Source organism: Hemibagrus wyckioides, linkage group LG19 (assembly GCF_019097595.1).
Source record: "Hemibagrus wyckioides isolate EC202008001 linkage group LG19, SWU_Hwy_1.0, whole genome shotgun sequence".
Lineage (NCBI taxonomy): Eukaryota > Metazoa > Chordata > Actinopteri > Siluriformes > Bagridae > Hemibagrus > Hemibagrus wyckioides.
In genome coordinates this window covers 3,636,724-3,655,328 of record NC_080728.1, presented here as the reverse complement: position 1 = coordinate 3,655,328, position 18,605 = coordinate 3,636,724, and the positions used below count along the sequence as shown (strand labels likewise).

Below are 18,605 nucleotides of genomic sequence, written 5' to 3'. Positions count from 1 at the left end.
TCATCTGACTTCAATGTTGAAAGATTCCCGCTGCGTTATCTTTTAACGGATCCTTTAAAACAGTTCAGAATCTGAATCTGAATCAGAAACACCTTTACTGCCAAGTACAGTGAGTTTACATGTACAGGGAATTTGTCTTGTTGTGCTGGTGCTTAATAATGGTAGTAGAGTATCAGAAATAAAAACACTGTTAATAAGGTAAAGATAAGATAAGAGAGAAGATAAAGTGATGAAATGAGAAACGTTATATAAAGAAAGTATACGGCTGTGACACTATAATGAAACATTGATATAAAAATAAATTAGCCATTAGCCAAAAAACTGGACATTAATTCACAAGTGGGCCAGTGTGTAGCAGCCATGCTGGGGTTTTATATATGAAGCAGGTGAAACATTTTAGGTTCTATCCTTTTAAGAGTGTAGCACGAGTCTGTATGCAAACCTGGCTGAGGGTCATAAGTGTGCCACAGAAACATGGTATTACATTCAGTATTGTACTGAACTGTGTATAATATCATATAACATGCATTGTATTAAATAAGATCCTTCAGTCTGACCGTCACGTCTATTCTTAGATAACTTGTGTGTTATTGTTTGTTTGTTTGTTTGTTTGTTTATTTATTTTTTGATGATCTTTAATCATCTAAAACTTGGTTTGTGTACCAGGGGAATAATTTCAGACGGGAGTACATCGCCACACAGGGGCCACTCCCAGGCACCAAGGATGATTTCTGGCGCATGGTGTGGGAGCAAAATGTTCACAACGTCGTCATGGTGACGCAGTGCGCCGAGAAGGGCAGGGTGAGTCGCAAAGAGAGGCATCACTGGTGCCATAGAAACATCAACGCACATACACACACATGTACATGTACACGTACACACACACAAACACACACACACACAAACAGAAGAGCTCAGAGGAGTGTGGGAGACAGCCATGTGATATTAGTGGCTGATCATTAGCATGAGCAGGAAGGGAAAAACGGAGCTGGTGATTATGGAGTCAGGGGGTTATTTGGACAGATAGAGGAGAGATGTTTCTGACATGTGACAGTGTGTGTGTGTGTCATGCAGGTGAAATGTGATCAGTATTGGCCTCTGGACAGGGAGCCGCTGTACTATGGTGACCTCGTGGTCCACATGCTCTCCGAGTCTGTCCTGCCCGAGTGGACAATCCGCGAGTTCAAGATATTCTGTGTGAGTGCAAGGGTGATTATTAAAGTCGGCCCATTCTTCAACACAGTGTTTCCACCCTCAGATGTTTTTCTGACTGTACCAGAAGCTGTTATGGTGGTAGCTTGTACATTCCATCCGTCAGGTTTTCTGTGAAATGCTTTTCCTACAACGTTGCTGCAACATTTTTGGAACGTTTGCAATGTTTGTGTAATCAAAACTCAGTAAATGATCACCTATAAGACGAGTGTTGCTTCGTTATAATCTTTGTACAGTCTGTAGAGTGCATTACTGACTGCTCTGATAACATTAGCTGGATCACCAGTTATTCCTCTAGCACTGCTAATAAATTAGATGTTTTTCATGTAATCATTAATCCTATTAACTGTACGCGTGCAGAGATGACCTTTATTAGTCATCTGATTAAGACGTTCTGGACCGTCCACATCAGTGATGTTTCTCCGTGGGTTATTTTTAGGAAGGCCAGCTGAGTTACCCGAGGACCGTGCGTCACTTCCATTACACGGTGTGGCCGGATCACGGCGTGCCGGAGACGACCCAGTCGCTCGTTCAGTTCGTGAGAACTGTGAGAGATTACATCGACAGGGTGTCAGGATCGGGCCCTACAGTGGTCCACTGCAGGTACGACTTAACCCAATCATACACGCGACACACTGGAAAACCTTTCATGAGGTCAATTTTCAACTCTACACTACATATGTCTGAAAGGTGCATGAATATGATTAAACAATTAACCCTGTTCATGTATAAACACAGCCTGGAGTGCTTTATTACACTTACACCACAGCAATTCACCAACAGTTATAAAGTTTCAGCTATTAATGAGAGACATTCACACTTTTTAAGATTTAATGTACAACGTCTGAGACACAAATTGAGCTACAATCAAACGTACAGTGACTTAATCTCCATTCTCCATTAAAAGAAAGCTGTACTGAGAAGGCGTTCCTACTACTGGTTGCCATGGTAACAATGTTTCTCAGCGGGCGGCGCAACTAGCATTCTTGCGGCTAAAATGAATTATTCTGGGGGGAGGTTTGATGTTTGTGTACAAAATTCAGCAGTGTTTATCTGCATCATATCCTGCGAGATGAAGCAGTAGCAGTGTGTGAGCTCTAATATCTTCACTCCCATTGGCAGCACCGACTCAATGAGGACACGCCCACACCTAGTCACCAACACTCGCTGTCGCATGTCCCCTGCTCTCGCTGTATCCGAATGATCTCATTTCTGTCTCTTTCTTAAAATAAACACAGATTCTTATTTTTCTGAGAAATACGCCGGTGTAAACTCCTCTGTAATCAGGACTTTTCTGTACTGGGAAACTTTGACCGTTGCAAAGCACTGACACCTGAGACGGAGACCTAAATGTTAAATACTCACCTCTTCCCCCTAAAAAATCTTAACCACATCAACTTTATTCTTTATTAAACATCTCATTGTTTTTGTCTTTTTTAGCTGTTTATTTTCAGTAGTAGATTATGTGGAGCGTCTCTAGTACAAATCCCAGTGGTAAGAGCTGTTACCATAGCAACAATAACACATTAGAACGAGGGCATGATTGAAACAAAAAAATAGATGGAATAGAGAAGATTGTGTTTAAAGATCCACTGAAAGACAATTGCTGACCTCTACATCTAAAATTGAGTCTAATTATATGGGGAAAACAGTAGTACTGCCCCGGTTTAAAGACGTTTACGAGTTCTCACTTTTATTAATCAGCATCATACACATCAGTCTCTCGCAATAAAACAATTCTGCGGTGTTTTTATTTCAATACAATGACATGTTTTTTCTTAATGTTTTATTAAAGTGGTGATGTCAGTGCATTTTAATAGCAGAAATGCAAAACATGATGTTACTTGTCGCTGAGAATGAATCACTTACAAAAAGCACACACTATAATATTATTATTATTATTATATGAAGAAAAAGAAGAAGAAAAAGCCTTTATATGTAATGTCACATATTCCACTAGTTGGATATTGGGGTCAGAGTGCAGGATACGCTGTGATAGAGTACAGTAGAGAAAATGAACAGTGGGCAGTTTGACAATGCTTTGAACTCCTGACCTTCTGACCAGTCAGTCGCTGCAGGATTTCACGATTTCATAATCGCAGAAATAAGCGAAAATTCAAGCAAAGTCTGTGATATTCGGAGGAGCTTATAATCACACACACGTTCATCTAAATCCTTCTTCCTGCCATGTGTGTGAACATGAGTACAGCTCTCACAGAAAGTCATTACATATGTGTCTCACTGCTAGGGGTTTAAAAGAAGCTTTCACCAAGTCAAGTAGTTTTCCACAAACAAACACACAAACAAGTCCTGAAGTCGTATCTGTAATTTTCGAAAAATGACACAGCAAAATTTTGGCAACAACCACCAAAAAAAATCACCTTGAGGAATCAGTAACACAGAGCAACTACTGCTACAGAAATGATAATGTGTATATGTTAGATTTATATATTGTGAGAGGCAGAAGAAAGTGAGTAGGAGAGAGAGAGAGAGAGAGAGAGAGAGTGAGAGAGAGACAGAGAGAGAGAGAGAGAGAGAGAGAGTGAGAGAGAGACAGAGAGAGAGAGAGAGAGAGAGGGAGTTGAATTCATATTGAAACACCTCCACACTTTCATATCCAGAGGTCATGACACAGCGGGGTTCGTGCTTCTCTGTCTTCCTCAGCGCTGGTTGCTAATGTTATTGGATTTTGATCTTGCTGTGATTTACTTCAATACATTCTTCATCTTTTATTAGTTTTCCTCTCTGCCCACATCGCACATGCGGCTCCTCCTTCTGTGGCACGGTAATGAACAGTGACACACGGTCACGAGCGACAGATTAGCCTGCGACCAAACACAAATCACTTCGAAAAACCGTTGCTATTATTGCTGTTTATGTTGATTAGCTAGCAGTCAGTCGCCGTGTACCAGAAGATCTTCGGTATCTGGGGAGTAAAAGACTCCCTGGTCTAAATGACTGAAGATAGACATCAGGGCAGATTGTAGTGAAAGTTTTAGCATACACTTTTTCCTAACGTTAAACTGTCAGAAATGGGAATCTATCAAATTTCGCCCGTTGATCATCAGGGATTACGGCAAGCTCTTCAATCACGCTGAAGCTTTCTGCTCTAATTGCATTAGCTCCTCGGTTACGCCAGGCCCGTCGCCGTCTCTGCAGAAGATGGATCGTCGATGGCAGCCGGATTCTTACAGAGCGGTATACAACACGAATCAACTTTATAGCCACTGACCAGTATTAGAATTAGATTAGAATTGGAGTGAAATAAGGATCGGATTAGAAACGAATTCCAGGTGCTGGAGTGTGAAATATAAAATGGGTTTAGCGCTCGCTCTTTGGTCAGGAGTTCAAATCCTGAAACTTCCGTGTATGGGTTAAAGAGTGGGCGGGATGAGTACTGGATTCTCCCTGTCAGTCACAGAGACACCAATCAATCATGGCTGTTTGTGAGCTTTAAAACTTTGTGTGCACTTGTTTAATGATGATGACACTGATGACATATAGCTCCATTACTTAGCTAGACAAAGACTTGTGTCTGTAGCTAAGGAACCCACATTAAACTAGAAGGTTTTAGATGTATCTAAGCAGACAGTCTGATTTTGGGGGTTTTTGGGATTTGTCTGAGGTTTCTGGTACATTAAGTCACATGATCTTTGCACACAGACGCCAAAAGTACTGCAACACGAGTACATTTCTATGTCTTTTTTATTGAGGTATACAGACACAATATAATGCCACTTTAAAGCGGGCGTCTGTGAGCTGATGTATGTGAAAGAGTATAGCAGACAGGGCTATTCTATAGCACTACTTTATTGTTGAATACCTACAGAGACCAATAAACAAGTAAGCTATTCCTCAGAGTTTTTCATTGTCCAAAAGACAACCATTGGTTTATTTGTTGTTTATAGTTTGTCTAACATTGTTAGAACGGTCATGGCACTAAAGCACACTTTAGCTTTGTCTTTAAGAACCCTTGAAACCCGGTGCTGCATCTGACTAATGGTTTTAACTCATAAATTCCAACCTTAGACTAGGAAAAAACAAAGCCTTATCTCGTAATTCCTATTTGAGAATTTTATTTTTATTTATATTTGAGAGTCCAGCAAGTGTCATCAAATCAACATGGCTGCTCTCAGCATCATCATCAGTACTCACAGCAGCTCTTCATGACAAAATATCTGTATTTCCTGTGAGCTAGACTGTATTTGTATGCTTTGTGCTTATAGACACTGAAAACTCACTGCTCCTTGTCCTGTGTGTCCTCAGTGCTGGTGTGGGTCGTACAGGAACTTTCATCGTGCTGGATCGTGCTTTACAGCAGCTGGACAGTCGCGGCACCGTCGATATTTACGGCTGCGTGTTCGACCTGCGACTGCACCGCTCACACATGGTGCAAACCGAGGTGAGGATCCTGAGAGGTTTGTCCATCAGTGAGAGCACCGTAACGTTGTAAAACCAGCGCTCATGACAATATATCCCGTGCCTGCAGAGCCAGTACGTGTACCTCCATCAGTGTGTGCGTGATGTTCTGAGGGCCAGGAAGCTTCGCTGTGAACAGGAGAACCCACTTTACCCCATTTATGAGAACTTTAACCCTGAATACTATAGAGGTGAGTTGATCAGACTCTCAGTTTAACACCACAGTCACATCCACTAACTCATTCAGTTAATCAGGAAGTCGGCCATTTTGGATTTTGTGCAGCCTCCTCCGAAACAAATTTGGTCAGTATGATGATCAAGATGAACTGGATGATACATTTCCGTAAATTGTGTTGTCATGGCGAGGCCATTGTTTAACATACTGGGTTGATCCTAATCTTAACAAATTCGTTCAGCATGAATTCAAAATATCTGTGACGCAGAGAACATCTGAGATCGTACGTCATGCTGCGATGACAAGGTGATAAATTAACAAAGCAGGAAGTGTGGCATCGGTTCACTGCAGATAATAAAGAAACAGATTCTGATATAAAATAAAATGTTGGGTAATTTGATTGTACACCATGTGATGTGGCTTAAAGGTGAATTGTTTTTTCAGTGACATGATATGATAAACAACATAAAAACATTTACATGCACTTTCTAATAAAATTGCCATTGATGCACCATTGGTGCTTGGGCCCCTCAATTGCTTCTTGAATATTTTTTTTTAACATTTAAATTAATATTTTTATTAATTTAATCAGATTTTATTGATCACATACACAACCATACACAGTGCAGCAAAATGTATAATATATAATAATAATAATAATAATAATAATAATAATAATAATAATAATAATAATAATAATAATAATAATAATAATGAGAGAAATTGAGTAAGCAGGAAACAGTTATATTGTGTCTACATTCAAATGAAAACTCAAAGTCAACTTTACAGATGTTTATTTGTATATTTTTGCACATCTAAATGATTTTGCTCTGCTATTTTTCATCTTCGGTTAGTGACGTCATGACCCGATCATAACCAGCATCAGAAGTGATGTCTCTCCTGCATTGTTATCTCATTTTATTGCCTTTACTGATGAACCTGTTCTATCGGTGTGAATCTTAACAATACTGTGTTCATTTCCTCAGAGTTTGTGTACACCGGACACTGAAGAGTGCAGACCTCTGGACAAATCACGGGAGAAGGAATCGTTTCTGGACGTTTAATCGAACTGGTGCACTTCACTGCAAAATAATAAAAGATATCTCAGCAAGTGGAAATCTCGCTAATATCCTCACACGCTTTTAGACGCTTTCACTCACCGTGTTCTTACTGGAAGACAAATAAATACAGATAGCTTTGAAGCTTGAAATTGGTCAAATACGTCTCAAAGCAGGTTTATGGAAGTGATTATAAATAAGAAATTCTGCAAATATTGGGCAATTTTACACCAGATATTTTCACTTGCTAAGATGCCAATGTTTTTGCAGTACACAGGGACATAGCATTTATTTTTATACAACCTCCTCAAGACATATTTAAAATGTTAAAATTTTGCTGTTTATGGATATTTATGTCTTTTATTAGCTGTATCCTTTTGTCAATGTAGACAATGAGTCTTCCTTCTTCTTCTTATTCATATTATTATCTTACTCAGTTAACCGAAGCGAACCTCAGCATCGATCTGATTTGGTGATTGCGAGTTGGTAAACTGAAAGAAAATGGGGGGAATTTTTCATTTTATTCCCGTTCCAACGGCATAGGAACTGCTCAGAAAGCAAAAGAGTCATCTTTGGAAGTAAGGCGCTGCTTGCGAAAAGGTTAAAGGTCAATGTGAGCCAGATTATGACAGCTGAATCCAGAAAGCCATCAAATCTGCTGCGGATTTACCCCGAAGCGACATAACTCTAATCGAGCTTGTGTGTGTGTGTGTGTGTGTGTGTGTGTGTGTGTGTATGCTTTTACTCACATCTTGCTGTAGTTTTCGAGCTACTGTATAAAAGCTTCCCTCATTTGTTTCCTCACAAATTCTTCCTGCACAGTTACAGCAGGTTAAACTCATTTGCATCCCTTTTTATCAGAGAAAAGCACGTATAAGAACACACTTTCATATACATATTCATGATATTTCAGTAGAAACAGTAGTATTTATGCTGAAAAAGGAAGTCATGTTCGATCGTGAGCTCTTGCAGTTTCGGGGTTTTTTTTGGAAGTTTTCATTTTTTCCGACTGATCAAAGACACCAGAAGTGAAAAAAAAAAAACACAATGAATCCAAACAGACACGAACTTCCTGTTTCTCAAAAACTAATACATCCCATCCATCTCCTATCTGACAACATCAGCCTAATCTACTTGATTAAACTTGATACAGATCTGGATGGTAAAGTCCAATCTCAAGAAGGAAGCACTTAGTGATTGATTAGATTTGATTAAGATTTGATTAAGTGATTGATTCGATTTGTTGAAGTCTAAATAAGCACTTTCTTGTGTTGTTTTTTTTTTTTTTTCAATGTGGACCTCACAATAAATATTAAATAATGCCCTGAAAATCACTGCAAAAAATAAATAAATAAATAAATAAATAAATAAAATAATAAATAAAAAATAATGACATCTTAGCAGGATAGCTAGTGTTCCCTTCCACATCATAAAACATATGTCTACACATTTGTTTGTTGCTGATTTCAAACCCGAATTGAAGAAGAAATCAAGTTTAACAATATCTGGTTTAATGTAATGCTAATAGAATAGAAATAACTACAGTATATAATGTTTAAGATATTCATTACTCTTTACATATTATTTACATAAACCTCCACCTGAAATGCTGTTGGGTTGCCACTACCTCACAGAGTAAATGTAGAGCAAGCCATATATGTGAGTGGTATTTACATAAATAAATACATAAATAATTAATAAAATAATAACATGCATGCAAGAACAACATAACCCGAAGTGTTTAAATTCTTTATTGACATTTTATCAACTATGATTGAATAGTATACTGATAGAATATTGATACTATGATTACTATTCAACAAAAATAAAACAAAATAAAATAAATCATCCTTTCTATCCATTTATATTTACCTTTAAAATAAGATGATGTGGTTGTTTTTTTCTGTGTAAACCCTGCTGTATTTGGAAACGTGGTCAGTCTCATGGAGGTGGAAATGTATTGCTGTATTTTTTATTATTATTATTATGATTATTATTTTATTTTATTATTTTTTTTATGTAGCCTCTTTCACAAACCCTGTATAAGCTGTGTATGCTGAATGCTGTAAGCAATAATACTGAGGATATATTATTGTATTATTCTGATCGTGATGATACTCGTTTTATGTACTGTAGATGATTTCCAGAGGTTTTTTTTTTTTCAGTGTGATGTCATTAGAATTCAATAACAAACAATATTATACACTTATAAATTGCTATTTAAAAAAAAAAACTATGTCTATGTATATATCTTTTACACAAAACCATTTTTTAAAAAAAATTACACAAATGATGTCTGTAAAAACAGAAATGTAACTTTCACATACAATTGAAGTCAGAAGTTATAATATTAATAATTTAATAATTAAAAGACGATCCTTAAATATATAGAATCCGAATATTTATTTCAATTTATAATCAATTTGTTTTTATCAATTTAAAGTTTTATCATGAATAAACCAGATGCCTTTGTGTGGAAGAGAGCATGAGCATCCACACCTTTAATTAAAATTTATACATATATATATATATATAGTATTGAATTATTATTGTTGTTTTTTATTGAATTATATATATATATATATATATTTATATATAATTCAATAAAAAACAACACTAACTCTGACACGTTTATTCACATCATGTTTCATATCCAGTCATATTTCACTCACTTCACTTTCAACTGTTCATCAGAAGCGCAGAAGGAGAAAAGAAGCGCAGGAATAAACACATCTTTTCAGTCTGACCTCATTTCCTGGTTTCCACTGTATTTGCAGGCCAGCTGTCACGGCTGTTAGGAATCTTCTGGTACTCAGTGCTTTCTCTTGCGCTTTGTGGAAGTCATCTGTTTCACAGGGACATTTTATTGAAACTCTCCTCCTCTATGTTATTTTTAAGTCTTTATTTAAAGTGACTCGGGTTGAACCTCACAAATCCCTCGGCGCTCAGCCTGATTTGGTTTTTCTTTTTTTGTCACACAACAAAGCATTTATTACCTGGTTCGCTAAATCATTTCACAAACTATATATATATATATATGTATCTTGAATGCTTGGAAGTTGAAAACGATTTAATACCAACTCCAAGATCACCACTTATTGAACCAAGTCAATTTCATTCCCTCATCTTTTTCCCCATTAACAATCTTTTCCCATTTTCCCCCCATTTAAAATCCAGTTACAGATCGAGGCAGATGGTTTAATCATTTCAGATTAATGTATGTTATTTACACTTGTTTTTTACAGCGAGTTCAGCCGCAGCTCTCTGAAATACTTCATGCACAACATGAGCAAAGAATTCATCGAATATTTAACTCTCTCTCTCTCTCTCTCTCTCTCTCTCTCATAAATGCGGCTACCATGGAAACCCTGGTCCGTACAAACGTGCGTAATTAGCATCATCTGCACTGCTAAATGAATAAGAGATGAAATTAGAAGCTTTGACAGGCGCGTACACACGTTGACGACAGAAATGAAACCGCTGCAAAGTAGTAGAATTTGATATTTTATTTGGAATATTTTAGAATGATGGTAAAATATCTAAATCAGGCACTACTCATTGAGATATAAGATCCATCGTGTGGATTTTGCTCTAAACCGTACTGATTGATATGTTTATTATTCATTATGGCCTATCGGACTGACATGTCAGTAATATCAACACCAATATGATTAATATCGGGAATCATCACTCAGAAACGCTCCACAGCTAAACAACATGAGTTCATTCATTGGTTTAAAAGTCATGAGATGAACAACAGGTTGAGACGAAGGCGAGGGACAGAGAATATCCGACTGACAAACATTGACAAAGCAGATTCATAGTTGTAAAAAAAAAATAAAAATAATAAAATCCCACACAGAAACTGAGTTGTTGATATATCACAAGCCATCTCTGCCTCTAAAATCATGGCGCTGACTTGTATTTATCCAGAAAGTGTTTGGAAAACGTACATTCATCAGTGCTTTGTGTTAAGGTGCTGCATTTTAGCAGCTGACCAGTTCTCTACTAGCTAATTTTAAAAGGTACAAATTCTGAAGGTAGCAATAGACAAACATTCAACATGGCCATTAGAACAATTACACGGTCGTAGAAAAACGCAAAATATTGTTGTTTTAACAAGATACAAACACACCATCAGACTCACAAACATGGAACAATCTGAAATCTAACTGAAAAGTTAACTTAAAGTGTTAAAAATGATTAGCCATTTTGTTTTGTTTTGTTTTTTTTTTTGCCACACCCTTCGATGTAGTCTAAACGAACACTGATTTATTGGGTTTCTTTTCTGAAAAATATTTTGAGATATTCCAAATTCAATTCAGAAACTTCACAACAATTCAAAACAATTCAGAAGGATCCATAAATACTCCATTTCTAATACATTTTTTATAAAACTCCTTTCTCAGTAGCAGCTGAACAGGAAATTTCACTGAACTGAAATCATACACTGTCCCTGTAGTGTTAGAGCCTGGAACTGTAATGGACTTCTCTGGGATTTTATAGAGGTTCATATTTACACGATATATCAGACATTTTAAACACACTTTTAATAAACAATTGCAGATGTGTCGAAGTGAACCTCCTGCTATTACAGAGGCAAGTCTACTGGGATATCTCCGCCTCTCTCTCTCTCTTTCCCTCTCTCTCTCTCTCTCTCTCTCTCTCTCTCAGCTTTGCACATTAATTTTTGGGGGAGAATTCCTCTGACAGATTGCACAGAGAGCACTGGTGAGAAGCGGTGATGAAGCCTTGCCACAGATTCTTCATCAGATTGAGGTTTTGAACTGCTCCAGTGTAGCGCTGTCAGTATGCTTAGGGATGCTGTGTCAAATCTCTCCAAACAAGAACAGGGGTTTTTTCTTTCTTTTTCAGATTATCCAGTACCACTGTCCATCCACCTCACCTTTCTACCTGCACCAGTCTCCTAATCTCTGCTGAAGAAAAGCATTCACACGACGTGATGCTACCACCACCATGCTTCAGTGTGTGGATATTCCTCTTAGAGCAGTGGGGTTCAATCTTATCCACAAAGGGCTGGGGTAGGTGCAGGTTTTCATTCCAATCAAGCATGCGCTACACCTGATTCCACCTTAATCAAGTGATCTCAGCTTTCAGTAGACTCAGGTGTGACTTCTGCTTGATTGGACTGGAAACCTGCACCCATACCAGCCCTTTGTGGATAAAATTGGACTTCCCCTGTCTTAGAGTGATCAGCAGTCTTGGGTTTCCAAATGTAGTAAACAAGTTCAGTTCAGTTTTCATCAGACCTCTTCTCAACTCAGGAGTTCATATGGCTTTTTATTTCAATAATAGCTTTTTTTCCCCTCATCACTCTTCACACATTTCTATTAAACCTAGGTTTGTGAAGTATTCTAGGCATTGTTGCTGTCATGGTTATAATATCATGGATAGACACTGAATTCATCTCTAGCAATGTCTGTCCATCTCTGCTTTTCTCCGTGTCCTGCGTATGTGTCGCTGCTCATCTTTGGCCTGTTGTTTTATTCATATCTAATGCTTTGGTTATTTGTATTATACTATTCTAATAAAATCTGCACTTGTACCCTATTCTTCTACATAATCCAGATAATTTTCCTGTAGACAGATTCTCCTTTCTGAGCTGTGGATCTCTCCAGCTTTCCCTCAAACCACTGACACTGGAGACTCCTTCCATAGATGCTTAATAAACATCTCCTTACAGTGGAGATCATAGTATAGCTAGTATAGCAGTATAGCTATATCATTTTTTGATTGTTAAATAACAACATTTCTGTTTAATCTCGAACAAAACAACAAAATGAATCAGGTTATTCTCAGATCTGCACTATAGAAATTATTTTTTTTCAGATCATAATTGATCATAAGTGTGATGTGATTCATCTTGTATCTGGGATCTGCATCCTGTCCTAAAAAATATGTATGTAGTTTGTTTAGGTTCTTTAGCAAAGTCCAGGAACATGAAAATGCGTCACCTTCAACACCAATCACCTACTGATCTGACTGCAGCGGGGGTGAATACTTATGCATCCATAATTTTACGAGTTTTTACGACATTCTCCCAGTTAAGTCCAGTTCAGTTCCAGGTTATAACATAAAAAGAAAGAAAGAAAGGGGGGTGAATACTTACGGAAGGTATTGCACAGTACAGTGTTTATACAGTACACATGTAAAGACATATCTACGGGTCACTGTTATGGCATGTGTGGGTTACAGCAGCAGTAACCTGAGGCTGATAAATGTACAATGAGTTACAAATAAAACTACCAAATTTTATTATTGAGTAAAACTTTCATTTCATTTACTCAAGTAGGAACAAGACCGCATTACAGGTTTATTATATCGTTGTAGTTTTCATCCTGCTGTATTCTAAATCTCCACAGAGTATTAAGAAAGGAAATAAATGAAAACAAACGAAAACGAGTCTGCTGTTAAAATAATAAAATAATCAGTGATGCAGTACAAAGAATTGTGCATGAACACCACACACATCCTAAATCTTCTTATCCCACAGCGATTTGTCAGAGCTTACAATTGTATTCGATTTACTAAAGAATAACACGTAATAATAAAATACCTCTTTATCCATTTATAGTTACGCTTAAAGTCCGCAAAACACATTAGCTCGTGATATCACTAACGTTAAAGCAGCTATAAACTGGTTTGTCCTTCATCATTTACTAAAGAAAAACAAGCAGCTTGTCATGTTACTGACAAACCACAACACACACAACACCCCCACCCCCCACCCCCCGAGCACTGGACACTCAAAATAAACAAATAAATAAACATCTCCTTACAGAATAGCAAAGATTATACATTTCTCCAGTAAATAATAAAAAATCGGTTAGACTTAATGTGACTTGACTGTGAGTGTCTACGTCTTCTCAGAGGTAATGTACGTTGTCACTAAAAGTTTTCGAGGGTTAACATAAAGCTGCGATTTTGCACTAAACTTCACGCTCTCATTCTTTATTTAAAAACATTTTCCCTGATCCTCTGTGGTCTATTAGTGGATGGATATGAGTGAATGAGTATTAACAGTGTGAGTAACAAACATAACGATGCTGTAGAAGATTCAACTACTTGTTAGTACTTGCCTTTAAGCTTTAAAATATCAGGAGTGTGGTATTAATGATTTATTATATGTCGTAAAAAAAATGAGCCTCAACATCATGTTTCAGGTATTTATCCAAAAACCAACTTAAAAAAATCCACTGGCTTCAGGACAAAAGAACAATGCAATGGTATTTGAGGGCAATATTAAAAGAAAAAAAACCCCCCACACAACTCATGATAAAAGTATTTGAATCATCCACACTGCAGAAAATGACATTTTATCAAGTAAATATACCTGAAATATAGTCAGATTTATTCAGTATTTCCTATTATAAGATTACAGTAAACTACAATAATGTTTTTAAGTTAATAATATTAGATTATTAAACCTATTTTAAGACAATTCAGTTTAAATAGGTTGGGTTTTTTTGTTGTTTATTTTAAGTATTTATTTCTAAAATGAATTCTACTAATAGAATAAGATTAATGAAGAATTTTCAATTCTAAAAAAAAATGTAATCTAGAAATAGGTGTAGAATTTATATTTTTAAATTATTCTTATTTATTATTAATTAATTGATAAATTATTATTTTGACATTATTCTATACTTATAATATGAAATACTAAATACATTTAACTACAGTTAGCAACTTTTTCCCTAATCCTAAAGCTTACCATTTTGTGGATGGTGTCATTAGACCCATGAACGTGTGAATACTCCAGATCTCAGTGGTGCAGTGTCTAAAATCACTTCCTCAGTCACTTATTCACTATTCACTACCTACAGTACAATGTATTATGGAGCCCTGTAGCTGCCAGGATGATGGGAGACACTGAATTTAGGAAACATTACTGAAGAGCATCATAGAGATCGCTGGAGAACTGTTTTCTGTATTACAGATCCCACTGGTGAGATCCCTGAAATCAAACCATACATAATTACAGGGTGGGAACAGGATACTTAAGCATAGCTCCTTCTTAATAAGACATGGCCATTGTGTTGTGCCTCTAAACTGAATTGTGTTTATAGTCACCACCAGATCCCTGTGGAATGATTTAATATTAGAGACCCATCAATCCTTCATCTGTATCATCACACAGTTATAAATCATCGTCATCATAATCACGGGGACATCACTGTCAATCATAGCATAGAGCTGCTCATTATTTTTGTATATTGTACACTATTTACACAAACATGAACTGTTTTTAATGAAAAAATAAAGGTAATAAACAACCAAATGAATGCTATTGATGAAAAAGATGCTACACGGACTGTATTAATGATAGATAAAGTGAGCACTTTTCTAGTGTCTACATTTCAATTAAAACAGCAGAGTGACAATTACTTCACAATCACAACACAATCATATAGGCTTATGTAAATGTGGCCATGTCTTAATTATCTTGTTCCCACAATTTAATTTAATTAACTTTTTCTCATATATTTTCCTGTTAATTAAGTATCTTGTCCCCACAATTGACTTAATTTGTCCGTGGGACTTTATTAGCTTTTGATTTCCCACCTCATAATTATCTTACTATTACAACTGTAATGATCTTGATCCCATCCTGGAATTATCTTGTTCCAATGACTTAAGTATCTTGTTAACATGACATAATTATCTTGTTTGCAGAACATAAATATGATGTGTTTATCTTGCAAGTATTGCGTTCCCAAGAAATACATATCTTCTTCCCACAATCTAGTTATCTTGGTCCCACCTCATAATTATCTCGTTCCTATGACATAATTATCTTGGTCCCACCTCATAATCATCTCGTTCCTATGACATAATTATCTTGTTCCCATGTCATAATTATCTTTTCCCCATGATTAAATTAACTTATTCCCAGGACATAAGTATCTTATTTCCCATGAATTAAGTATCTTGCTCCCATGACATAACTGTATTGTCCCCACATTGTAATTATCTTGGTACCACTTCATAATTATCTTGATCCCATGATTTAAGTATCTTGCTCCCACTTGATATAATTATTCTGTTTCCACAATGTAATTATCTTGACTTAATTACCCTTTTCCAACGATTTAATTACATTATTTCCAGGATGTAATTATCTTTCTCCCATTACCTTAATTATCCTTGTTCTTGTTATTTTTATGAAGTACAGATCTCACTAGCAGCACTGTGTATACTCTACTGTCCATGCTGATCAGTACATTTTCAGCTGAAATTCCTTAAACATTTAGTGTGGAGATAAATGACTGGAATTATAGAATGATAGACTGGAATTTACAATGTGTTATGGGTAATTGTATTGTAAATATTCTATTCTATAGTGTGCCTGTTTCACCGTTATTTTTATTTTCTGCTGGACGTGTTATTTTGAGGTTATTAAAGAGGATCAAATCTGAATGTAGAGAAGTGTCTCTGCATAAATATGAGCATATCTTTAGGACTAAAGTCAGCTCTGAGCACTGCAGTGTATAACAGATGCTGCTATAAATCAGACAGTGATGTTCAGGACACTGATGTTTGAGTGACATTAATATAAAATGTGAGTTACTATACCTCACATTTAGTGGGCACAAGGCAGAATTCAATAAAACAATCAACAATATATACACTAAGATACAGCAGTGTGTATTACACTCGTGTGAGTAATTAACAATAAGCTATGAGACAAGGAAAAGTTCAAACAATGGAATGTTCACGGCATATTTGCCAATGTATGAGACATGGAAGAGGTAGAAAAAGGTGCCGAAATACATAGCTACTCAATAGACAATGTTTAAATTTCTTGCTACATTAGCAAATGCTACTTAAAGCGTCAGACCATGCTACCGATAGCTTAGCCTGTCCTGTAGGAACTAAAACAGGCACAGATCACACAGATGGAAGCGATACAGAGAGACAAGCACTGAAGTGGAATGAAAGCCGCTCATCGTTACACCAGGGCAACTGAGGAAGAACAACAACGTTGCTTTTTGCAGCCTACTATTAGTCTATATGGCTTTAATAGACATAACCACAAATACCACATAAGAACGGCGTTTTTATTTTGTCGGATCAACCCCACAAACCTCTGACAAACAAAAACCAACAAGCGTTGCATGGGGTACCTCTAATCCTATGATAAATGATAGATTGTCCTCAGCTAGGCCTAAATAATCTGGACTTACCAGAGCAGTGACACCAGAACGTCTCACACTTCCCAGGCTTTTCGAACGTATCAGGTTTCAGCTATAGATGCTCCACAGCTTTACAAGCGGTGTGCAGGTGCACCTCCGAATCCAAAACGAATGTCTGTCAGTCCACAGTGGTGTTTAGGAGAACTTGCGTTTTTGAATGGCCTCGGCTCGCACGGCCAAACTGCGAGCGCAGACCGTGAGGAGTACAATGAGCGTCCCGACCAGCAGACTCAGCATCGGCCACAGCACGCAGTGCAACAGCACACTGGCATCATGGGAACGTTGCCAAAGCACATCATCTGGCCTGCAGGGGAAGACACAGAGGGCAACTTCTTAGTTAATGGGCCATAGCAAGCAAACAGAGTTAACGGAGCTAACAGAGGAATTGTTTATAATGATACGCTTTGGAGTCCATTTGCCTGAATCTTTATAGAGCGCTGTGTTTCAGTAACGACTCTATAGTGCAGTTCGTCTAATAAGATTTTCAAAGAATATTCAAGAACTCTCTGCAGCTACTCACAGACAGCCCTGATACGGTTTTTTTACCTGAAAAGTGGTCTGTCTCTTTATATATTTATAATATCGCACCGTACTTTAGTGACTGACAAGAAGTTTCTGAATATACAACACCTGAAATGTGTGCTCCCCCCCAAAAAAAATTGCAGCACTGTACATAAAAGATATCAGGAATCAGCTACAAAAACATTCAAGGCTAATCTCAGGATCTCACTAGGCTTCAGAGATGCTAATCTGGTCTGATCTGCCTCTTTGAATAGGGCTGATTACTCGGGTACAGAGCAGGAGTAAATCTGAATGCTACATATGAAAAAGAAGGAGTTTGCTGCTTGAGTGGAAACAATACAACCTGATGAAGGCTTGTGTTCAGCAGCAGTACATTCTGTAGGTTGAGGTCTGAAATGTAACAGCACCAGGGAGAGGTTTAGGCATATTTACTTTCGTGATTGCTAAAGCCAATCAGAAACTTATGAAAGTCTGTATGATTGACATCAGACTGGAAAGAATCACCGCTGACAAAGTGGAAGACCTGATTGCAACACAAGACGAGGAATAAGAGCAAAGAAATAAAGCTTCTTGCTTCAGTATGGGTGTGGAAGTTACATGTTCGCATCAAGGAACAAATTAATAAGTGTTTTTAAGTCTTCAGATAAGCACAAAGCTGGAGAACAAAAGAAAGAAACAATAATAAATGCCCTAAGATCAATTTTTGATTCATAATATTGCACATTAGCATGAAAATGTTCTGTGTGGGTGATTGATAGGAAATGAAATGTGACTGAATATCAGACTTCAGTCGCTGAAACATTAACGTTATCGAAGTCGAATCTGAATCCTGAGACGTCTTTTCTTTTCTTTTGAAGCTATAACTGCACTTGTATTAAATACCTTAACAAGAATATTAAAAGGAAAGTAGGACACGGCTACGATGCCGAAGAAAGTTTTGTAGCAGCACTGAGAGAAAAATGAGAGATGATACATTTATCTAGGACATCACTCGCACACACT

General features: G+C 37.1%; 2 protein-coding genes across 3 annotated transcripts in view; one reads left to right on the top strand and one right to left on the bottom strand.

The window, feature by feature from the left end:
• The window catches only part of ptprb (protein tyrosine phosphatase receptor type b), a 49,669-nt gene extending 41,719 nt beyond the window's left edge, over positions 1-7,950 (top strand). Inside the window, exons 26-31 of one of the 2 annotated variants that reach the window (XM_058416958.1) lie at positions 667-801; positions 1,075-1,197; positions 1,652-1,815; positions 5,479-5,614; positions 5,702-5,822; positions 6,793-7,950. In XM_058416958.1, the coding sequence (XP_058272941.1) occupies positions 667-801; positions 1,075-1,197; positions 1,652-1,815; positions 5,479-5,614; positions 5,702-5,822; positions 6,793-6,815 (702 nt within the window). In that variant the 3' untranslated portion in view covers positions 6,816-7,950. The remainder of the gene's footprint in view (positions 1-666; positions 802-1,074; positions 1,198-1,651; positions 1,816-5,478; positions 5,615-5,701; positions 5,823-6,792) is intronic. The other variant, XM_058416959.1, reaches the window with a different exon arrangement.
• A 1,562-nt stretch (positions 7,951-9,512) lies between these two features.
• LOC131370034 (calcium-activated potassium channel subunit beta-4-like) overlaps positions 9,513-18,605 on the bottom strand; it is a 43,348-nt gene continuing 34,255 nt past the window's right edge. Inside the window, exon 3 of the mRNA XM_058417063.1 lies at positions 9,513-17,385. Coding sequence (XP_058273046.1) covers positions 17,217-17,385 — 169 coding nt within the window. The 3' untranslated portion in view covers positions 9,513-17,216. The remainder of the gene's footprint in view (positions 17,386-18,605) is intronic.